Source organism: Mytilus californianus, unplaced genomic scaffold (genome assembly GCF_021869535.1).
Source record: "Mytilus californianus isolate M0D057914Y unplaced genomic scaffold, xbMytCali1.0.p SCAF_6, whole genome shotgun sequence".
NCBI lineage: Eukaryota > Metazoa > Mollusca > Bivalvia > Mytilida > Mytilidae > Mytilus > Mytilus californianus.
This window is the reverse complement of record NW_026262712.1, coordinates 16901157-16927382: the sequence shown is the minus strand read 5'-3', so window position 1 is coordinate 16927382 and position 26226 is coordinate 16901157. Positions and strand designations below refer to the sequence as shown.

The 26226-nt window shown below is 32.5% G+C and overlaps 1 protein-coding gene across 1 annotated transcript; it reads left to right on the top strand.

Moving 5' to 3' along the window:
* The first annotated feature begins 4503 nt into the window (after positions 1–4503).
* Positions 4504–25170, top strand: LOC127705758 (pyruvate dehydrogenase protein X component, mitochondrial-like). The gene is made up of 11 exons (XM_052210118.1): positions 4504–4662; positions 10783–10860; positions 12198–12298; positions 13633–13814; positions 15657–15761; positions 17702–17900; positions 18487–18562; positions 19817–19878; positions 21041–21199; positions 22660–22724; positions 24354–25170. Exons 1-11 carry the CDS (start codon positions 4524–4526, stop codon positions 24631–24633), a joined length of 1446 nt encoding a protein of 481 aa, XP_052066078.1. The 5' UTR covers positions 4504–4523; the 3' UTR covers positions 24634–25170.
* The last annotated feature ends 1056 nt before the right edge of the window (positions 25171–26226 follow it).

The window sequence follows — 26226 nt, the reverse complement described above, 5'->3', positions numbered from 1 at the left end:
TACTATATGTTTATTATATAAAATTGAGAATGGAATAAAATATGTCTGGTTTACACGAATAATTTTTTTCTGATTTTGTCGTTTGTTCGGAAGAACTTTCAAAGTATATGTGTACATCTTTCCATGACTTTAGTCAATTTTGTTAACAGTAAAGGTAAACTATCATAGGTAAAACGCGCAAATGTCCTGTCAATTTTGTTCAGGTGCATCAAAGTTGAAAGCGCAAATGACCATAGTGTTTGGAGCGCAAATGTCCTTTCGTGTTACAGGTAAAAAAAGTCCAAATGTCCTGCTCCTCTCGAAATGTCATGGTTATACTTTTGAAAATGACATAGTTTATCAATGGTTCGAGTAAAAGAAAAACTTTTATGAAAAACGGTGCCTGCATGCCGACGATTTGTGAAAGCAGATGAACCTTGTGAGTAGACATTTTGACATGGCTTCCACTCGGAACAGGTTCTTGACATACTACAAGAAATCGAGAACAAAACAAGTGGATATCCTAATGTCACCTCATGCAAATCCACGCTTCAGAGTTTCCAAAATCAAATATTTTCTGTGGTTACTCAACTATCCATCGTAAGATTAATCTCGCTTTTCGGACCATTTGGAACAACATTACAAGTAAATGAATTTAAAGTATTTTCTATCATATTATCCATTTTTATAAATCAATTATTTTGATTTAAATGTATCGTTTTTTTTTATGCATCTTGTCCTGAACTGCTATTTAGCCAAGAAGCAAAAAATCTCTTGGTATTTCGCAAAATCTGGGATTTAAAACCATGAAATGCTCAGCTACTTATCCCGGACCCCGCCTCAATATTTGCCTCCTTCATAACGTGGGCTTATTCACGGCCATGGCAATTTTAGCAATATAATTATGAAGTAACTTTAAAAATAGCCCTAAAATTTGGACCAAACTTACCTTAATATTGTCAATACTCCTTTTTGGAATTTTGAACGTTTCAAATGAAGAAAACGTTGCTAACAAGAAATTTTTGGCCAATTTAAAACCAAAAAATAAAAAGAGGAAAAAAATCATAAATAAATAAACGATTTTTATAGTTTCTTTATTTCCCGTCAAATTTGTGGAATTAGCCATCAAAAACTTTGATCGTGTTAACAGGGTACTTGACATTTACAGAGTTCCGTATGCCAAAGTTTTTCGTCAATTTTTAAAACATTGGAATGGTTTTTAACTTTTTGCGTGATGATGAAGTCACTTGACTCCTAATGTTAAATCAGGATATGTATATCTTTTTTAAAAAAACGTTATTTACGTTTAGGGATGTTTATACACAAAAGAAGTATTATACAAGAAGATGACTCTACTGCTTAAACGTAAACTATCCACCACATACCATGCATATAATATTCATACATTTTGTTTGTATTTTAATCAGATTGAAATGTGGCAACTCCAGAGATGTTGCAAACGTCTGTGCATAATTTTTACCACAGATCACCGCAGTATTCCACAGCATTTACTACAATATTAACTGCAAAATGCAAAACTAAATACAGAATTGTATTAATATTCCATAATCCTATAAAAGAAACTTCCTCTGTAGAGATGTCTCTCCTGGAATATTATTTATCAGACACATGAACATGTATATGTGAAGCGTCTTAATTGAATATATTCGAGTGTCAGAAAGTGTAATCATTTTTGAAACTAAAGAACTGAACTAAAAGGTCGCCACATATCTCTTCTGATGATAATTTCATCCTAAAAGTAGGCCTCTTCTCTGTTTAGTCTTGCAATTCTAAACTATCTTCTTTTCTCTTATATTATAAAATTTTCTTTCTTTTCACTCTTCTTATCTCTTTATAGATTGCTGAATGTTCTTTCTGCTAACTTTTCGGTTTTTATCATAAATAATACTTTCCAAACATTTTCGAGTATCAAATTATCAAATTTTATCAATTCATAAGGGTACATCACCCTCATAATCCTATTACATGTAACATCAAATTGGATGTGAGAAAATTTGATATGTGTATGGAACTTTTGAAATAAACAATGACAAAGCAATTTTAATTAACCCAGTGATTTATGTTAACGTTTGATATATATATAATATCCCCATGGAGATTTTGAAAAGTTGGTAGGTATGAATACATGCAGGATGTATCGAAAACAAGAGTAAAAAAAGCCTGGTAGTTACAGCTATACATAAATGTATATATCATTGGTTGATTCAAGAGCTTGATACAAATAGTATAAGTTCACCAAAGTATTGCTTTAGATAGGAAAATAATAAGAAATCAAAAGAAAACAAAACAAAATCTATCCTTTAACTTCTATATTCAACCACGCAGTAAATGTAATTTTATGTATGATTTCATATGTATATTAAGATAAAAAAAAATCAAAAGAAAGCACTGAATAGTAAAAAAAGGTACTACCAATAAATAAAAATTAGCATTTTGGTCGCTCGTAATCCGCTGTTATCCTCCTTTCGTGTTTTATGTAAAGTATTATTTTCGTAAGAATCCAATGGCTTATAAGCTGCGTTATTTTTTTTTTTTATTTATTTTTATATACTTTATAGCTTGCTGTTCTGTGTGAGCCAAGGCTCCGTGTTGAAGGCCGTACCTTGACCTATAAAGGTTTACTTTTATAAATCGTTACTTGGATGGAGAGTTGTCTCATTGGCACTCATACCACATCTTCCTATATCTCATTAAACTAAAACATAATGTTTATATTTTCAGGTGGTATTGTCGGACTATTTCGATCGAGTCAAAGTTGTATGAAGGGCAGCGCTCTCTATTTTGAATTCAGACTTGTCTTTGCTTACTTATTTATTAATACTACGTGTGAGTGACTGTTATACTAGTGCAATAGCCCCAGATAATACCAGAAGTCCATTATTAGAGAGGACTTCTGATAATACACACGGTAAGTTGCAGGAAATTTGGACATATTATGTGACTGGTATGGCAGTTGAAATTCAATACGGCTGCTAACCGTGTAAGGCATTACATATTATATAGTAACGTTACGGTCATTTTCAAAATCCGTCAATAATCTTGTACGCGACTGACCTGTGAGGAAAATACGGCTTTATCATTATTTGAATTTTGGTGTCCTACATAGTGCATCGTAAGTTCCCACTCCAAAAATACCAAATATCGTATCAAAGATATTTTGTCAACTACATAACGAAAACGTTTTTGCTTGCTGTCATATAACGTCTGACACCCCTTTTTTACTAGAGAGTGCCTCAGCACTAACTCTACATATCATTATAATAATGGAAGCATAAAAAGATAACTCTGTAATGGTATCAACAATTATTGCATTTATTAAGCATTTTTAAAAGTAAGTAAAGGTAGACCCGTATTTTTTTTTAACTTGTCCACTTGGTAACGGGATTTTTTTTCAAGATAACAATGGAACACCACGTCCACATCTATATCATTATAATCAATGATTTTCTATGTTTTATTGAAAAAGCACAGTGTATGTGATGTCGAAGTATATCAGTGGTATTAAAAAATGCCCCAAAGTGTGAATAATATGTCCACTACATAACGGTCAACTACATAACAATTGACCTAATTTTGTTATGTAGTGGACATTTTTGTTGTGTAGTTGATAATATACGGTTATGTAGGTGACAAAAAGCAAAAGTCAAAATAGGTCGTTGAACACTGTAATAACCAAAGTAATTAGAAAAAAGTAAATTTATCTTATAATATTACATGTACGCGTAGTACCAAACATTAAGATATCAACATAATTTCTATCGGTAAATTTTGCTTTCAAAATGATCTTCCCAGTTTCATTAAGACTGCATATTTAAGATTTTGTTCATTTAAATGATTCAGAGTTCATTAGATTAAATAAAATTGAATTAAATTGATAAAAATATTTTCTCAATTTCTATCTAAGATATGGACGGATTTTGAAAACGAACAATGACCAATAATATAGGTATATATCATGTTGGATAAGTCAGAAAACTTGATTGCTTTATCAATAGCGAATGAAGAAAAGGATCTTTGTGGTAACTTTTCAGTCAATTTTATAGACTTTGAATACTTGATATGGATTTTCTTCCCCAGTAGTAGACTACCTTTAAGTTCATAACCTTTCGGAATTTAAGGTCTTCAATACTCTACAACTTCGAACTTTATTTCGTCTTCTTCACCTTTTTTATTCGAGCGTCACTGTAGACGAAACGCGCGTCTGGCGTACAAAATTTTAATATTTTGGTTGTAAAAATATCGTCCAGCCGGTAGAAGATTATTAGTTTGGAAATTAATTTACCTCTTCGCCATGTAAATCTAAACAGAAATAGAAATTGCCAAAGCTGTGACATAATATGTCGACATATACTATTCTCCGATAAAAGTAATAATTTCCCTCACGGTTGCAACATGAATCTAATGCATGTGTGGTGCTCCTATAAATGAAGGTTTCTATAATATATAGAAGTCATAGTCATTTATGCGTTTGATAAAATAAAAAAATCCCTCAGATTAATTAGCTCTGTTTTGACAAGACGACGATGGCTGCTTCTGGCATTGTCAGATTTGGCAGACGATTTTCTAAACATTTATTGTCAACAGGCCTGAAGGAACCTAATAAGATAACAGAAAATGGGCAATATATAGCAAGAACATTCTTCACAAAATGTGCAGACCAAGGTGAATTTTTATAAGTACATTTATCAACAGGTTAAGTTAGAGTGTGTCAGATTTGCCCTTGACAGTTCTGGAAGTAGTTTTACTGTCTGACATGTGATGACGAGCTTGAATTTAGCTGCTTTTCATAATCAATGATTGATTAATTTTAAACAACCTGAAGCTACTCAGTTCAAAACAGGAATTGATGTGCAAAAGGTCAAGACTATATTCACAGGCACTATATATATAATATATAGACGTTCTATCAATAATAATAAAATATGGGCAATGGGAAGAAAATAGTGTCAATGTATATGCGATTTAGGCAACTATAATTTTTTCATAGTTTGTCGTCAATAATGCTGTCACCATCTTATGGTTTTTATATATCTCAACTTGTACGATTCGCTCGTGTATGTAACAACGTATTAGATTTTAGCGAGAGAAATTTATATATTACTGAAAAATTATTACACCAGGGTTTTCGATATCATAAACTAGTCAAAACATTTACTAAATTTTATCATCGGTATAAGGACATCATTCATAAATATAACTCAACATGCAGACATCTTATACGTTCGGGTATTTCACATCCAATCTTTTATGGTAATATTCTTTACAAAACACAAAAATGTCAGTATTCACCTCAAAAGTTAACAAAACCTTTAAACAGACTTATTAAGAAGGGATATAGTTACGATACTGTTGTCAGGTCATTAAAAATTGCATATTTTGGCTTTAATATTGATTCACTTATAGGGTCTTTGTATCGGAATTAAACATATTTATTCTAAAATCAGTTGTTGGCATGACCAGGCCATAATCTTGCCGGCGAAATGACGATTTAAGTCGCCAAAGAATTTTGAAAATCGCTAAATCTCGCCGGCCGACTGACTTCATAGCGAAGTCAAATCGCTATCAAAATCGGTAAAAGGGAGACAACTTGTGATTGACAAGTGTCACAGGTAAAAAAAAATGGCGGCTGACAAGGAAAAATCGAGATTTTCGAAACGACCCAGGACTAATACTGTAAACGATCAAATTAAATAAATACAACGGCGACTTTGAACATCCTCGGATATAACTTTCAAAACTGTTCAAACGGAAAACTGACCGTCTGTTTAAGTTATCGTTTTACGATGATTTTCATCTGAGGATGTTACGTAATCACTCAGCTGATTTGTTTTATTTACACGAGTCGATCAATTTTATTATTCGGTAGGTAAAGGGTGGGAATTAACGGTAGGTATTTTATATTCATTGAATAAAAATTGAAATATAAAAGGTAGAAAGACAGCTGATGGATAATGTGATTGCAAACGTACGACACTCGACCAGATAATTTGTGATCAGCAGTGAATTTTTTCTCATGACCACTTCGTTGATATGGATGATATTTTTAAAAAATGATAGAAATTTTAGCTCTTTATCGGATAATTAACTGGAGATTGAAAGATATTTTCATATATAGACTTAAAATCTTTAACGATAATCTCAATTTACTACAACTAACATAAATGTCCTGGACATTCAATAATGTTTTACAAAACAATGACAAGTGGTGATATAAATTAAATTCCCAGTCATGTGAAATTCATCATATTTTTCTGGAGTTTTAAAAATAAATTGAGGCAGATGCACATGAATTTAATGCATCATAATCTTGATAATATTACTAGGCTACTCCCTCATGTCCCAATCAACAAATTTTATTTAGAACACATTATGGTATCAATAAATAAATAACAACTATATATTGTCTAATACTTTTTATTAAGAACTTTCTATATATACATTGTGTACAATAACATGAAAAAACTGCAAGTACATCTTTTATTGAATATAAAACAATTTCCTAAGGCTCAGTGATAAGCTTGAAAACACGATGCAACCGAAACGGTAATGGAATCTCGCTTCTCCAAGAAGTTGACCACTTCTCCCTTCTCTCTCATGGAAGGAGAAGTCACTTCTCCCTCTTCAAAATCCTAGATTAGGCCCTGGGCATGACACAGGTTATGTTCTTCTCATATATTTTATGACGGTATAATACTAAACCCCTAACAGGAGGGATTGTGCCTGATATTCATATGATGAAGACATAATCTTACAATCAGTTTAATTGAGGTCAGGAGCTGGCATGTCAGTAACTGCTAGTAGTCTGTTGTTATTTATGTATTATTGTCATTTTGTTTATTTTCTTTTGTTTCCTATTCTGACATCGGACTCAGACTTCTCTTAAACTGAGTTTTACTGTGCGTACTGTTGTACGTTTGTTTTTTCTACATTGGCTAGAGGTATAGGGGGAGGGTTGAGATCTCAAAAAACATGTTTAACCCCGCCGCATTTTTGCGCCTGTCCCAAGTCAGGAGCCTCTGGCCTTTGTTAGTCTTGTATCATTTTTAATTTTAGTTTCTTGTGTATAATTTGGAGTTTAGTATGACATCCATTATCACTGAACTTGTATACATATTTGTTTAGGGGCCAGCTGTAGGACGCCTCCGGGTGCAGGAGTTTCTCGCTGCATTGAAGACCCATTGGTGGCCTTCGGCTGTTGTCTGCTCTATGGTCGGGTTGTTGTCTCTTTGACACATTCCCCATTTCCATTCTCAATTTTATGTCAACGATTCCACTTTATTTACAACGATTAAATTATGTCAACATGTGGCCTAAATGATTTGATGTTATTAGAGTATTTGATCTCGCAAAAGCAGATCACCCAGCAGGTTGATATGACATTTGACGCTTATTGTCAAAATGGGTGTCATCAAGGCAGACATCGAGAGAGAGCAAAATTCAAATTTTTGATATAACATTGATGAATAAATGTTAATGGGCGCCGATCTCGTAAAAGGAGATCACCCAGCAGAGTCTGTTATATAATATTATGAAAACTTTGTAAAAGAAATTATTTTATATTTTGTCAGGCTCTATTTCCGCAAAAGTCATAAGTTTGAGCGTTTTTGAAAATACGTGTGGATGATAGATCATTCATGAAATTATTAATACGATGTCGACATTATGGAACTGTTTCAAAAGTGAAGATGATCAAAATAATATTAAAATACAATGGTTCAATGCTTTAATTTCCTGTTTGTTAGAGTGACAACAAAAGTTAAACTATGGCAACCTTCTACATATTAAACAGCTAGCAAAAATCACAAAAAATCTTGATCAGTTATAAAGTATATAAACTTTCGTAATTGCTTTTCTGAATTCGACAATTGGTCAGTTCAATTTGAAATCACTTTGAATCAAGGTTAATTTATAAAATGATCTGTTGTTGAAAAAATTCCCACATGGATGATTTTTTCCTTGGTTTATGTTAGCTGATATATATGTTATTGTAAAAGGCCTAGGTTACCATAGCTACATTGTAAGATGAAAGCCTACAAAAGATGGTGCATCATGTGCAATGATCTTTTAATGTAAAGACTTCCCTGGTCTCAATCAAATAACTGTCAAGCGATTTGGTTATCACATATGATATAAACAATACATCATATTCAGTAGCCCATCCAGAATTATTCAAAATGTTACAACTTCTTACATCAGTGTACAGCTGAAACTTAATATACATTTTCTGTTTTTACAGGAAAATATTGTTATTTCATCCCAATTTGATGGTCAAGGGACCCATGTAAAAACAGCTGGAATCATCCCTGCACAAATCGATTCGTTTTTTTTTGTTTTTTGTTTATTTTTTCTGCTCTTACATCATTTTCTTGTTAACATGGCCAAAAAAACATAAAAGCCCTACCTACCTACCTACCCAACCCTTTGAGGCATGGGTAGGCAACTTCAAACTAATTAATGTTTAAATCTGCCACTGGCTATGATGACCGGCAAAAATTAACAATAAGAAATGATTATTGTTACTTCCAAGATTAATTACCAAGACAGGGGTAAAAAAATTTGGTTATATATTGTATCTCACTAGCCCAGGACTTATTGGTAGCAGGATTTTACTAGTCCTGTTGGAAGAACTGCTAGCCTGAGACTTTTTATCAGAGTGATAGGGAAAATAAAGGCAATATTCAAAAACATTGTCTCTGGTTTTAATACCATCAGCAACAACCGACCTTGCCCATGGGAATATCTGTCCACAATTAAAAATAAATGTTCTTTCCTCTTTTCCTGGTTGTATCTGGCATTTTTTACTTTTTGATGAGGTATCAGCGTCATATCCCCCTTCATCTACAATTCTTCTTTTCAAAACTGACAATATTCCGAGGGCGCCCCTACTAAAATATATAGCAATACTTTGTTGCATGGTTTCGTGTTGTCTGCCTTTGCAGGTCATATTGATGAATGCATCAGTACCGTCAATTGAAAGTCTTGGCATGAGCAATATACAATACCCCCAGTACTGAGAAATCTATATTGAAAGTATGTGAATTGCAATCAATACATTATACCAGTAATTTGTTATATTTTTAAAACATGTACAAAATCAGTTCAAATTCCTGGAATCCTGGATGAAGTAATTGAATCTGATTGGCTAAGATAAAAATAGTGAGGAACTGATTTTCTACTTTTCTACTTTCTTGGTAACGCCAAGAAGTTTATGAACTAGTCCGTCGGGCACATTGGATTACAAGTTTTAATTGGCTAAGGCATAAATGTTCCAGCCCCGGGCGTCGGGCTAGTGGATTTTTAAACTCTTGCCAAGAATATATATCCAGACAGATGTTGCAGGTAACAATAATATCGTTTTTTATTGTTACCTGCAGTTATTGTGACCTACAAAATTTTACATTAAATTTGCAAATTATGTCTTTTTTAAGTGAAGCATCTTGATACTTTGTACATTTTGTACCATCTTTGTGTCATTGCCCAGTATACGTTGTTTTACATATATTGGACAAATTTATATGAATAGAACATTATTTATTGAACATAACAATGATAGATTGAATGGTATATTTATACATATTTAAAATCCTTTTAGCTATTTTTTTCTGTTTGCACTACCTGCAAATTCAGTATACATGTGAATCTCGGAAGGGAGCACAATATAAGAATAGAAAATTATTTATTGAACATTGCAATGATAGATTGAACGCACATTTATACATACTTAAAATTCTTTAAGCTATTTTTGTTGTTGTTGTTGTTGCACTACCTGTACATTCAGCATACATGCGAACCTCGGAAGGGAGTACAATAATCCCATTTTTGTAGGTCTCCTCCCGTCCTCCCACTGAAGAAATTCAAAGTTTCTTGCTCATTTGAACACTTTATGTTGATCATTATTTTGAAACTTTGGTTTTAGTCACTATTTAGGTTGTCAAAAGTTAGTATGCACAATTTGAAGTGGAAAATTGTCTATATAGTATTGCCTATACAGTATTGCCTATACAGTATTGTGTATACAGTATTGTCTTTACAGTATTGTGTATACAGTATTGTCTTTACAGTATTGTGTATACAGTATTGTCTTTACAGTATTGTCTATACAGTATTGCCTATACAGTATTGTGTATACAGTATTGCCTATACAGTATTGTGTATACAGTATTGTCTTTACAGTATTGTGTATACAGTATTGTCTTTACAGTATTGTGTATACAGTATTGTCTTTACAGTATTGTCTATACAGTATTGTCTATACAGTATTGTCTTTACAGTATTGTGTATGCAGTATTGTCTTTACAGTATTGTCTATACAGTATTGTGTATACAGTATTGTCTATACAGTATTGTCTATACAGTATTGTGTATACAGTATTGTGTATACAGTATTGTCTATACAGTATTGTCTATACAGTATTGTCTTTACAGTATTGTGTATGCAGTATTGTCTTTACAGTATTGTCTATACAGTATTGTGTATACAGTATTGTCTATACAGTATTGTCTATACAGTATTGTGTATACAGTATTGTCTATACAGTATTGTCTATACAGTATTGTCTATACGGTATTGTGTATACAGTATTGTCTATACAGTATTGTCTATACAGTATTGTTCCTATACAGTATTGTGTATACAGTATTGTCTATATAGTATTGTCAATACAGTATTGTCTACACGGTATTGTTTATACAGCATTTTCTTCACAGCAGTAGATACAAGGCACTTGTATTTTAATATTTTTAATGAAAAGGTCTATGACAGAATGCTATTATATTTTTCAGCATCAACACCAGTTTTGATGCCTGCTCTATCTCCTACAATGTCAGAAGGAACTATTGTCAAATGGCTGAAAAAGGAAGGTAAATCTTTAAAAACAGAGAGGATCTAACAGTATATATATTACATAATACATGCATGTGAAACCAGTTATGTTAAAAATATTGTCAGGGAGATTGTCAAATGTAGACAGGTGTGGTCATCATATCCCAGCTTAAACCTTTAAATCTTTTAAACAGTGGGTTTAGCATTTAGACCTCCAAATAGAAAGAAAATAGTGATTAAGAGTTTTAGCTAGGGTTTGATATTGGACCTAATGCCAATGGTATAATAATGAGATTTGGAAAATGTAGGAATGCTTCCCTAAATACTTAATAGAACTACAACAACCCGCAGTTTGCGGATCTAGTGATGCAAACCTTTAGCTTAGTTTGTAAAGTTGTAGGTTTAGGGTTTGATCCATGGCTGGTACAGTGGTCATTTTGGAAAAAAATCACTGTTACTAGTTCAATACATTGTTCATTGAAACTTTTTGGCCAAATGTAATTTATTTGTTTATGATTAGTTGGGATCCTGAGCTAGGAGATTTTTAAGGGGCAACTGGGAAAAGAAAATAATGTATTATTTTTTTGTATACATTGTAAAGAAGTAATAAAACGTCTCTCCTTATTCAAAGAATGTTAAAAGGCTAATGATTTCACTACTTCTTTTCCATTTCCATTTGCCTTGGCATCAATATAAATACAACTCGCATTTTCAACAAGGTGAGAAAAAAAACTTCACATGGACAGAGAATGATATGAAAATAGGTTCAGTTATAACTTGGAATCAGAGTATTAGATTGTTGCAGAACTGAATTAATGAAGAATACCAAAGCATCCCCCTGATCATGAGGGAACTGCTTGTTAATTGTGAAATAAATTTCCCAGTTTTGTCACTGTTAACTTATAAATGATATTTTCTTGTATCATATGTGTACTTCAAAGTAATAAACTACAGGGTTGGTAATATGCTTGTGAACTACAAATGTAAATATGTAAGTTACAGTCAAATAACAGAGTTACCAACACACCAGTTATAACAACAGCACCACTTTTGATGCTCTAGGTGTTGCTAACTCTAAAAACGGCCTTCTTTTACTTTAAGGGTCCCTTTTACTTTAGAGTTAGGGTTCATTCATGGTTATGGTTAGGTTAGGGTTAGGTTTTAGGGTTAGAGCTAGTATGAGGTTAAGGTATGGGTTAGGGTAAGGTTTAGGGTTATGCCTAAGGATAGTTTAGTATAGCTCTATATGGGTTGAGACCCCTAAAGCAAAACATTTTCAAAAGAAGACCCTAAAAACTTTACCAAGAGATGATATAAAAGATATTTATATATAGATTTGTAAAATACAGTGCTTGTGATGCTTTACCATTAACAGGTGAGTCTGTGGTGCCAGGTGATGTGTTATGTGAGATTCAGACAGACAAAGCTGTGGTCAGCATGGAGGTAGATGATGAAGGAATCCTGGCTAAAATACTTGTAAGTTATTTTCAACAGCATTTCAGGAAAATATTACTAAATATATATGTATCAATTCATGATTATATTTATCTGTTGGTTCTGAATAATTATAGTGAACAGAACAGATGTTCAAGCAAACCACTCTTTTCCTTAAATTTGTATTGTTATCTTTTGACATTTCAGATTTCAAAAGAGGGATGTACATTCAGATATATGTTTTATGTTTAATTTCAGAAATTATCCATTGTCTTGCATTTCTAGAAAAAAGTAATGAATCCAAGGGAGATAATCATATCCAAACTTTCAATAGAATAAATCAATTGATTCATGTCATGTTGTTTGGAATATCAAATTAAGAATCTGCTATAATTAGATCTGATGAAGGATCGAATGCTCTGGTCATTTTTACAATGTAAGTTTTCTGTATGTTCATCCTCCTTATCCAGGGTGCTATAGTGATTCTACAAAATTCCTGTAATATTTTTTACTTTTCATTTGTTTTCATATACATTTTTATTTACTTCATATCTTCTTTACAACAATTTTTAGTATTTAAATGTTCTGAAATTGTATTGTTTTTCTTGTTGGACATGTCTGAAAGGTCTCTATCAATCTCTCCAATATATATACTTACGTATCTCACCTTTTAGATTTAAGTCTGTATATGAGGTTAATGACATCCATACTGTTTATTTGGATATGTTAATTGTCTCAAGAAAACTGAACAAAATTCAGTAGAAAGTTCACATTAATATATTTAGATGCAGCCTAATGACAAATGATTGAAGTGTTAATTTGCGATAAGAGTCATATCCAAATATAAAATGTGCAGAAATGAAAGAAAATGTTGGAACTGATGAAGGCCTAATTGCCAAATTGTACTTTGGTCCAAACAATCCCATGTTGTCCTTTGAATAAGGATTTTGGTTTTTTAATTTGTTAAATTTTTCATGACAATGTCAAAGGTAATGTTGCTTATGAAGGCATTTGTGGCAAAACTAAACTTTGACCAAAAAGATAAAAATGCAGATGTTTATAACTTCATACACAAAAATGAGCAATTCTCATACTTTTGAACTTAAAAGCATTATAGTTTATTTTATTTATTTATTGATTTATGAAAGAAATATTCTCAGATGTGTGTGTGAATGATAATCATAAAATTGAAATCTGAAATCTTGGCTGAGTACAAACATTATCTCACAGAAACTAAAAAATCTGCAATAAGTAAGATTTGAACCATGATAGAAATAAAGATTTGAACATTGATAAAATCTTTTAATTTTTCAGAAGCCTTAAAATTCTGCAGAAAATAAAGATTGGAACATTTATCAAATCTTTGAATCTTACAGAAACCTGAAAATACTGCAGACATAAAGATTGGAACATTGATTGCTGTGATGGTAGAAGAAGGGGATGATTGGAGGTCAGTAGAGATACCTGTAGAGTCTGATTCAACACAGAAAGAACCAGTTTCCACATCACAAAAGTCACCGTCAACAGAAGACCACACTACAACAACTAAAAGTTCACAGTAAGTAAGATATACAAAATCACCGTCAACAGAAGACCACACTACAACAACTAAAAGTTCACAGTAAGTCAAATATACAAAATCACCGTCAACAGAAGACCACACTACAACAACTAAAAGTTCACAGTAAGTCAAATATACAAAATCACCGTCAACAGAAGACCACACTACAACAACTAAAAGTTCACAGTAAGTCAAATATACAAAATCACCGTCAACAGAAGACCACACTACAACAACTAAAAGTTCACAGTAAGTCAAATATACAAAATCACCATAAGTTAGGTTTTTGTTGGCTTTTGTCCTTTATTGTAAGCTTTGCTCTTTTGTTCTGTATTAGAGATGTCTATCTTTTCCTTTTTCCAATCGTACAGATACAGTGCCCCCATTTTGAATTTCGACAGTTGCAATTACACACAGTTGAGACATCGCTGTGTCAACACTTTATTTGCTGTTATTTTTATGGATTTAAACTCAACCAGAACATCCCCTAAGGATCTCCCTCCAAAAGATGGTGTTTAACTGATATACTATTAAATATATTGCAACACAGCTATATATGTTTAATGCAGAGTTAACTCCTTTTGATAAAGTAAAGAAAGGAAATTAATTGAATTCCTTATGTTGATTTTTACAAAACAATAACTGGAGTTAACAGAAAAAATATGCCTTCTTTTACCTTAGGGTTAGGGTTCATTTACGGTTAGGGTTAGGTTAGGGTTCATTTATGGTTAGGGTTAGGTTAGGATTTGTTCTAGGTTAAAGTTAGGTTATAGGATTAGGGTTAGTGAAAGGGTTTAGTTTAGGGTTTAGGGTTAGTTTATTAGAACTCTTTAAAAGTTGCCCCCTCCCTCCCCCCTTGCATGAAAGAAAGCCCAAAAATACATATTTGAACACAAAGTGATTAATTAGAATAATCAAATACAGGCACTGTCCCAGGTTAAGCGCTCACAAAATTGTTAAACCCCGCCACATTGTTTATGTGCCTGTCCCAAGTCAGGAGCCTGTAGTTCAATGGTTGGTTCATGTCCGTCATATTTGTTTTTCGTAAATTGTTTTGTAATAAATTTGGCCGTTACTTTTCTCAATTGAATTGTTTCATATTTTTTATGTCAAGTAGATATAAGAAGATGTGGTATGAGTGCCAATGAGACAACTCTCCATCCAAGTAAAAATTTATAAACGTAAACCATTATAGGTCAAAGTATGGTCTTCAACACGGAGCCTTGGCTCACACCGAACAGCAAGCTATAAAGGGCCCCAAAAATTACTAGTGTAAAAACCAAGGCCTTTTATAGCTGACTATGAGGTATGGGGTTTTCTCATTGTTGAAGGCCATACGGCTGCCTATAATTGCTTACATCCACTTATTTAAACTTTGGTGGATAGTTGTCTCATTGGCAATCATACCTCATCTCCTTATTTTAATATAAGTGGGTTAAAACAAAAATAATGTAACTAAACAATGTAATTTAACTACAACATGACAAAATGTGCATGGAATGGATACAATATTCAGTTTTTTAATATTCAATTTACTGTTAAACAAAATATGAATTGAAAAAAAAAGGAAAAGATGCAGTTTTTTCCATAAAAACCAACAACTCTTTTCAGTAAGTGTGCACATTCTTTATGTGTATGGAATAACAGGGATGTAATGTGTTGCAATGCACAAAAGGTGTAATTTAGCACTTTTTTTCATAGGATTAGCAATCTTATGCTGGTATGTTATATATTTACGTTTCTAAGGCATTCAAAAACAGGTTAAACAAGGATAATTGATATTTCCTTGAGTAAAATGTTAATTGTACATGTAATTACATGAATGCATCTATATTTCAGCACAGAGTTATCGATAGGACCGTCTGTTAGGAAACTTTTAGAAGAGTACAATATAACAGCAGCAACAGTTCAGCCATCTGGTCCTCATGGTAGACTTCTCAAAGGGTGAGTATGTCAAGGTTATTGGTTCTTTCTCCATTTATTAATAATTCACATTTGAATTGATTGATAGAAAACTTGACAGAAATTTCCTTAATATTGACTATCTTGGTGGTCTTCTGGTAGTGTGCTTGCCTTAAGTGCAGTAGGTTGTGGGTTTGATCACCGGTTTTATCCTATTTCAATTTTCCAACTTCGTATTTGGGCTCAAAATGCACCTTAAACTGAGAAACATGACAATGAATAGCCTTAGGTTGAGGGAACATGCATCAACTTCAAAATTAATATCATACAGTTGACCTCTAAAAGTATGGAGAGCCATTGGAGCCAAAGAACGGTATTTTGGGTAGAGGCCGTAATATTACGGCCCCCGCATGGTAAGGGTTAAAAATTTTGCAAACAAAATTATTAGATTTGTTTAGTTTTTTATACGACCGAAATATTTTGCGGTCGTATATTGGTATGACTCTGGCGGCGGTGGCGGCAGCATCGTCGTCGTCTAAAGACACGTTGGTTTTCGCACTCTAACTTTAGTTTAAGTAAATGGATCTCTATGAAATTTTACCATAAGGTTCAATACCACAAAAGGAAGGTTGGGATTGATTTTGGGGGTTATGGTATCAACAGTTAAGGAATTAGGGGCCTAAAGGGGCCAAAAATAAGCATTTTTGTAACTTCCAGACATAACTTGTGTGTTAGTGTATGGATCTCTCTGACATTGTACCACAAGGTTCCATATCACAAAGGGAATGCTGGGATTGATTTTAGGGGTAATTGCCTTAAGATTTTAGGAATTAGGGGCCAAAAAAGGGGTTATGCCCCTTTTTAAATGGAAAAATTGCAAATTTTTTAGTTTCTTCTAAATATCAAGTAATTTTTAAAATTGGAGTTATCTTCCTTTGTCTATGATTATAGTTGAATCAACTACAATCAATGCTTTATACAATGCAATGTTTAATTTTGATTTCCACTGATTAAACACAGATCAAGTTGAATTTGGGTAGTGTCACTTTAACCATTATTGAGTTATGCCCCTTTATAAATCGAAAGATTGCAAAATTTTTAGTTTCTATTCTGTAACTTAAGTTTGCCCCAACCAAACATTATGAAACCTATACACAATATTCATTACCACAAAACTAAGAAAGTACAAATTTTTTGTTTCCGTTTTCTAACTTTAGATTGTCTCAACCAAATGTTATGAAACTTATACACGATGCCTATTACTACATAATACAGATTAAGTACGAAATTTGGTGGCGACACTTTTACCATTCTTGAGTTATGTCCCTTTATAAACATAAAAATTGCTGAATTTTTCGTTTCCGTTCTCTAACTTTAGTTTGTCTCAACCAAATGTTATAAAACTTATACACAACCGTTCAAGAGTTATGTGTGTTTACAAATATAAAAATTGCTGAATTTTTAGTTTCTGTTCTCTACTTAAGTTAGCCTCAACCAAATGTTATGAGACTTACACACAATGCTTATTACCACAAAACTCAGATCAAGTTCAAATTTGGGTAGCGTCACTTTTACAGTTCTTCAGTTATGTCCCTTTATAACTATATGATATGCAAGCGGGGGCATCATCTGTGTCCACATGTGGACACTATCCACAATTATTTTTTCCTTTTTTTCCTTTTTTTTTCTTTAAAATTTTTGCATTTTAGATTGGTTATTTCTGATTTATATATAAAAGCAAATAATAATGATATGGTTTGAATAGATAAATTAAAATTTTTAAGTTCTTAGACCACATTCATTTGGTGTCAGAAACCTATGCTGTGTCAAATATTTAATCGCAATCCAAATTCAGTGCTGTATCAAGCTTGAATGTTGTGTCCATACTTGCCCCAACTGTTCAGGGTTCAACCTCTGGGGTCGTATCAAGCTGCGCCCAGCGGAGCATTTTATTGTTATTTCATTGTATATCTAAATTTTAGGGACATACTGAAATATGTAAAATCTAATAGTTTGTCCAAGCAAGATCTCGGGACTATCTCAAAGACACCTAGCAAGGAGGAAGTTATCCAAACTAGCCAGTCTACTACTACATTTGTTCCTGGAGAAGAGGAGGAGTTTATAGATATTCCTTTAACTAACATGAGAAGAACAATAGCCAGGCGACTGACTGAATCTAAAGTAATGGCTTACAATCATTAAATATTCCCAAACTTTTGTCACAAATAACTAAGTATCTGTAAGAATGATCTAAATTTGATCTGTTCCTTTATTATAATGAATTGTACTATTGAGCAATTTTCAAATTTGCTGGGCATTCACTTTCTGCTGGACAGTACTTTTAATTTTAATGAAAATACCTTCTGAGCATGGAACTTTTCCTCACATATTTTTTAGCTTCTATATTCCTGTTAGACATCATTTAAATTGACATATGGACATATATTCCTGTTAGACATCATTTAAATTGACAAATGGACATATATTCCTGTTAGACATCATTTAAATTGACAAATGGACATATATTCCTGTTAGACATAATTTAAATTGACAAATGGACATATATTCCTGTTAGACATCATTTAAATTGACAAATGGACATATATTCCTGTTAGACATCATTTAAATTGACAAATGGACATGTATTCCTGTTAGACATCATTTAAATTGACAAATGGACGTATATTCCTGTTAGACATCATTTAAATTGACATATGGACATATTTTCCTGTTAGACATAATTTAAATTGACAATTGTATATTTCAGATGACAATACCACATTCATATATTTCAATAGAGAGCAATATAAAAGCAGTTTCTCATCTAAGGAAACAGTTATTAGGTGAGTCTTTGAGTGAATTAATATTATGGAAAGGAAAAGAAGGTATATTTATAAAGCACATTAAATCCATAAATACTCTTGACATAACCCAAAACAAAGGAATAGGGCTTTAATTGATGTTCTTCATCTTATAGTCACACTGAGACCATCAACACAGAACAAAAGTTTACACATCACTGCAAGCTCAAGACGGTCACTAACAACAGTTTGAGTACAATTTTTACCTAAATGATGATAATTCTACATTTATTTGTTGATGCCACTGGATGTAAAGCAAACAACTATCAGTCATCTATTAATTGAAGCACACAAAAGTGAAATATCAATTCCAGGTCAATAAAATTTACCAGATTCTTTTAATAATTGTATTGTGAGCAAGTTGATACCAGGCATTATTAAAAAAAAATCATTAGAAATCATCTGTTTAACTTGTACTTGCTGACTCATCTTACAATCCAACACATGCAGTGTGGCCATTAGTAGGGCACTAGGAATATACACTATACAAATAGAAAACTGACATGTCAGGAAAGGCCCCACTTACACTTTTTTGTGTGAGACACAAAAACAAAAAAATATTGATGCAAAGCAACACATGTCCATGGGTTATCAATTTTGGTAAATTTCGACATTAGAAAAAAAAATTCAGGACATGTACATAAATATAAAGGTTCAATAAAATCTTACAGCTATGAATTTGTTTATTTTGGCAGCCATTTTATAAATGGTGGCCAGCAGATTATTTTTCAAATAGCAAATTATACCTATATATGAATATTCAGGGAAATTCTAAAACATAACTAAATTTTTTTCCACAATCAATTTGCAAATTTTCTTTGAGCTTTTAGGTTTACAAAAATTATTGACGGATAAACTGACAGAAAAAGTGAAAACTATAATAAGGCTTCAGCATCCTTGATGTGAATAGAATCTTAAGTATTAATTTCTTTTAGATTAATTAAGATAAATCATTCCTGAACCAAATAAAATACCCTGTTTAATCCAACTTTTTTTTTATATGTGATTAAAAAGAAACAATTGTTCTCAAATGGGAAGTAATTTATATCTGTACTCATAAAAGTAAAAAAAATGTGCACAGTTCCAAAATAATATAACATTCATAAATTATAAGGTTGTTACAAATTGATAGATTAGATAACATTCTTTCACAAACTACTTCATGATTCTACACTGACAAAAGATGTAACATGATTCTACACTGACAAAAGATGTAACAAGTATCATTATTTATAGGTGAAGGAATCAAAGTATCAATGAATGATTTTATAATAAAGGCATCAGCTATAGCTTTACAGGTAAGATACTGGGTATTCTGCTTTACAGGTAAGACACTGGGTATTCTGCTTTTCCGGTAAGACACTATATTCTGCTTTACAGGTAAGACAATGGGTATTCTGCTTTTCAGGTAAGACACTGTGTATTCAGCTTTTCAGGTAAGATGCTGTGTATTCTGCTTTACAGGTAAAACACTGTGTATTCAGCTATAGCTTTACAGGTAACACACTGTGTATTCTGCTAAAATTGTAGTTGAAAAATGGCTAGGCCAATCTTAGAATATCAGATCTGTCAGACACTACTTTCTGTTTGAAGATACTTTTAATTTTGATGTGTTAAATGAACATTTTTCTCTAGTACTACTGTCAGAAGAGAATAACTTTATATTTTGTCAGCAGCTGTCTGCCTATCAGTCCATCAATATACCTTCTAAGAGCAGCTCCTCAACAATGGCTCAATAGATTCTGCTGAAACATTACACAGTTATAGAACATTATCTGAGTATGTGCATGGTTTTTTCCTGAAAAAATATTCTGATCCCCAATTTGATGAAAAAAAATATTGTGGTCAAGCAGATGACAAAAAAAAAATATTCTAAATCCAGATTTTCCCCATACCTTATAGTGTTAAATTTTGGAAAAAAACATTTTCTGACTCAGACAAAAAACCATAACCCCCCCCCCCCTCCCCCCAACCCTTGAAGTTAAATGGTTGCTCCCTTAGCAAATGGCAAAATCAAAAGCCTAAGCAAATCAAACAAATGTAAAACAACTGTCATATTCCTGACTTGGTACAGGCATTTCCTTATGTTGAAAATGGTGGATTAAACCTGAAGAGGAAAATTATCCTTGTCCTAAACAAAAAAGGGTACTCATTATTTTGCACCATTTCCTTTCTGTAAATTTTCATAGACTTAGTCATTTATATTATTTTTATGGTACTGTGGTGCTGGGGTATCTTTTTGTTTGTTTTCATTCACAGTTTTAGTTTTTGGTCCTCAGCTTGACAGTGATGAGTTTATTGTGTGCGCTCTTTTTGTAAGAAACAAACTTCTTCTTCACAGATACTTTTGAGTTATGGTGAAGTATGCGTAGCACAATGCTTGCTACTCTTTGTTTATGTTTTTGGCCATGTACTTACAACCTTTTAATAAATAAGAACATTTTTAACTTATAATTGCAGAGAGTTCCAGCACTGAATGCAGTTTGGCAAGGAGAGGAAGTGAAAATGTCTGGTAATGTTGATATAAGTGTTGCTGTGGCAACTGATCAGGGGCTCATCACTCCAATTATAAAGAATGCAGCATATCTAGCAGTGGATGAAATATCCAGTTCTATAAAGGTAATACAGTAACAAACAAGAAAAAAACACTAAACAGAATGAAGGAGGGCTAGATAAAAGGCATAATTAGACTCCTAGAAAAACAATTTTTAGATTTCAAGATGAAATATCTTTTTTTGGAAACTTACTTATTAGCATTATTTTTCTAAGACGTCAAAATTAACATAAATTTCAGTTTAACACTAAATTCACCAAAAACAGGCATAGGCCAAACCAATGCGACTCCTTGTTTTTTTTTTTTATAGATTTTCCCCTCCTGTGTTTGAAAAATCAACCTTTCAAAATAACCAAAAATTACTTCTGCAATTTTTTGGTCTGCATTTTGCTCGGAATTAGTTTTGCATGAATTTTTTTTTCTCAAGTAAATGCTTTTCTATTGCATAAAATTCTCTGAAATTTTCAAAAGCACATGTTGTAAATTGCATTGTAGTAAGTCAAAAACAGGAATGGTAACAGATGTTGTGTCAGCTCATTGCCGTGGACAGTCAGTTATTGAACAAACAGTCATTCCATTTGCTTCAAGTTACCTGTTCTACGAAGCAAAATCATAAATCTTTGAATAGTCTGTTCAATGATCACAAACAATGATATTTGCCCACAATCTTCAATACTGATCCTTGTTCAAGAGGCATAGACTTATTTGTCTTTGATGAATTAAATTGTATATTTCCCTGATCGTATTTTGCAAATCACAGAAGTATAAGATTTTAATTGAAAACCTGTATCCCTAGATGTTAGTCTTTTGGCATGCAAGATGAAGTTTGAATTCAAGAGTACAAAGGTAAACAAAGTGAATGTGGTATTGCGATTGATGATTGGTATACATTTTGCCATAATAGGGGGAGGGATCATTGGGTCAACTAATCAAGCTACAGATTTAAAGGCATTTCCTGAGTTTATGAGTAAATATAAAGAGGGGTTCACTCAGTCAAACTGATCTGCTTATAGTGTATCTGATTAGGGTGACAGCGCTTTAAAGGGAAAATTTAATACCTTGAGAGCTAGCAATATGAATATTTTATTCATTGTTTTTGTACAAAGCAAGAATTGTTTTATCTTTCTAATTATTTTGATCTCCAATTTAACAACAGAAAAAAAACTAGGAGGATTCTAGAAGTCACCATATGGACCTCAATGATAGAAAGTCTTTTTACTATATTTCTTAGTTAAATTGTTGGAGTCTAGACTATTTATTGGAGACTACCAAAGTTCTGCCTTTACCACCATATTCTTTAAAGGATAACAAGATGTAACTACAGTCAACCATTGACAAATTCTTGACTTAGGACAATGACATGGTTAAACTAGTATCGGGCTCTGCCTACAATAGAAGAGGGCATTATTTTTTAAGCCCTGCATTCCTCCGATTTTCTGTGAAGAAATTCCTGGTCACACATAAAATTGATGTTATTTAAAGTTAGATATTATCTTAAATTATTTATCAATCATTATAATTGCAGGATCTTGCCGTCAGAGCAAGAGAAGGTAAACTACAGCTGCATGAATTTCAAGGTGGAACTTTTACGTGAGTTTGATATTAAGTAAAGATTATAGGACTTACAGATAAAAGCTATTATTTGGCCGTTTAAAAAAAAAATGGTGGGACACTCTGTCTGTTGTGTTAGATATAGAGTATCTAGAGATGTTTATAATTCTGTCAAGTGCAGATAGCAAATTTTCCAAATTCTAAGCCTTGGTAAAGATCATCATTTTGATAGACAAATTAGTAGACAAGTTTTAAACAAAATTAGACTATAAAAACCTAGATTTTATGCCATGATAAGATGGCCATCATTGTTCAGCTTAATTATACATTACGCAATTTGGCTTTTGTTACATAACAATTTTTTCCTATAGATGCATTGTAAAAGAGAGGTAGAAGATACTAAAGGGATATTCAATCCCATAAGTCGATGACAAACTGACAAAACCATGGCAATAAAGGAGAGGGGAAGATACTAAAGGGATATTCAATCCCATAAGTCGATGACAAACTGACACACCATGGCAATAAAGGAGAGGGGAAGATACTAAAGGGATATTCAATCCCATAAGTCGATGACAAACTGACAACACCATGGCCATAAAGGAGAGGGGAAGATACTAAAAGGATATTCAATCCCATAAGTCGATGACAAACTGACACACCATGGCCATAAAGGAGAGGGGAAGATACTAAAAGGATATTCAATCCCGTAAGTCGATAACAAACTGACAACACCATGGCCATAAAGGAGAGGGGAAGATACTAAAAGGATATTCAATCCCATAAGTCGATGACAAACTGACACACCATGGCCATAAAGGAGAGGGGAAGATACTAAAAGGATATTCAATCCCGTAAGTCGATAACAAACTGACAACACCATGGCCATAAAGGAGAGGGGAAGATACTAAAGGGATATTCAATCCCATAAGTCGATGACAAACTGACAAAGACATGGCAAAAAAAAAAAGTTTTGAAATAGTTTTGAAATTAAATTACATTTCAAAGTTTTGAAATAATTACAGTACAAAGTTTTCGACATTTACTTTGCAAATTTTAATGCAATTATTTTGTATCAATGGTTCTGATTGGATGACCATAAGCGTAAAATTCTCTATCTCCCTGTCTGTAACTAAGGAAGCCGACATTTTGAATTCTGGAATGTATTGACATGTAATTTCTCCAATAATAAGCAAAAAAAACTCACATTTTGCACCTAGAAACCTTCTTTTTATCAAATTTTATTTCATTCTGAAGCAGACAAGAAGCCAGAATACGCCAGGTAAACGTTTACGTTTGATGCCAGAAGCATACTTATGACGTCACTAGTTTAGGCGCCAAAGAAGATAACATCATTTCGCGGGATTTTCGTTTAATGAAAATACACACTATTATAATGACTAAAATTAAATGATTTGTTTATTTTGCATTAGAATAGAGATAACTGTATTGTATTTGAAGCTTTGCGGACTTCCATCGGTAGTTTTACTGTCACAAATTTAGTTTACCTGGCGACGCGTATCTCTAAAGTGTTGTTATAAACTTATTACAAAGTATTCATTAGTAACATGGCAAAGTTATGTTATTGTTACATTACAAAGTTTTGCTATAGTTAGATTACAAATTTTTGCAATGGACTTTATGACATCTTTTTTTCTTTTTTTGCAGAATATCTAATTTAGGCATGTTTGGAATTAGTGAATTTACTGCAGTTATTAACCCACCACAGACTGCTATTATGGCCATAGGGTCATCACGTCTTGTAGCTGGTGAAGATGGGCAGTCCCAGACTAATATGACTGTGACAGTGTCTTATGATAGTCGTGCTATTGATGAAACAAACGCTTCACAATTCTTAGAAGTTTTTAAAGAAGTAATGGAGAGTCCTAGTTTAATGATTGTTGGAAGTTCATTATCATCAACACTTAAAGTAGCTGGTTCATATTAGATCTGAAAATATTTGAAGTAATTGCAAGAAATAATTGAACAGGATACAATCATACATTAACCTTCAATAGGTTATCATGTTCTATGGTTTTTGACATAATATGTGAAATTAGAATGCTTCCAGCAAATCTATTGTTAATTTTTTGAGATAATATTTTAGATTTTTCAGTGTTGATGTACTATAGAAAGATAGTAGTCACCTCAATATTTCAGCTCAAATAAAGACCATGGTTTGTCTGTCATATTGTATTTGTGATAAAATATTATCAGTGGTTCCAAGAATAGTGATTGTACTGAAGATCATCAACAAAATGTCTTAAGATAATCAGGCAGTTTAGATTTATATAGGATAGTTTGTGGTAATGTCACTTGTTTGGTTGCAAATTTTATGAAATTCAGCAATGAGAATACATTAAATATGCTTTTTCTTAGATTGAATTCAGAATTAGTTGCAAATTGTAACAAAGTTATCAAAGTTTAAAATCGTAACTAATGAATTGTTTTATTGCTAACCAATAAATTATAATATATCATGGAATTAGTGATTATCATATTGATGATTGAGAAATTGAGAAAAAGGTTCCAACAGAATAAATGAATATAAAACAGATTAAAATGCCGATACATTCAAAATTAAAAAAAAACAAAAACAAAATATGAGCTGCCTCGGATAGAAATGTACATGTATAAGACTGACTGATTTTGGAAAATTGAAATACGAAATAAAAGATGAATTTTGGTCTGTGTTGTAGGGTTCTTATAACTTCTCAATTTTCAAACAGTTACAGGCTTTTGCATAGAGATTTTTTCAACCCGAAATAGGTTTACAGTTGTATTGCTATTTATTTGCATAAGGTCAATTTTTATCCGACGCAGCTCATATATAGGTCACCAAGGCCAAAAGAAAGAGAAAAAAAAACAGACTGCAAAGCATAGCAGTGAAAATCAACTATTGAGCAACATGAACTCCACCAAAAACTTGTAGTGAACTTTGATATGTGATCCAGAAAGATGAGCATAGAAGTGCTCCACTAGCACATGTAGTAGCTCGGTGACACAAATATTCCATAGCAGTCAACCAAATCATGATGGGGTCTGTAAAACTTCAGAATAGATGACTTCAACTTTACCATTCAGAAACTTTGGTTCAATAGCTTCATTGTAAGCAGCACCACTCTGTTAAAGAGACACAAGGAACACAATTATAATCCATATGCAGGTGCTTGCAAATAAAAAAACCTCCAGTGTTGCTTAATGTTATTATGTACATTTACCTTAGGGAGCTACCATTTGATTTTTATGGGGGGGCTAGGATAAAAAATTTTGTCCTGCATTTTTTTTAGTTGTAATCTCTGTCCTGCCTTTTTATTGTTCACTCTGTTCGGTCCTGCCTTTTTTTTTTAAAGTTTATCCTGACTTTTTTTTACCTAAATTGTCATCCTGACTTTTTTTTTGCAAGTGTCTCATCCTGCCTTTTTTTTTACTCAAAACTCCTGTCCTGCCTATTTTTTTCAAATTTCATCCTAGCTCCCCCATAAAAATCAAATGGTAGCTCTTACATCAACAATGTATGTATTTATAATGATTCTTTTAT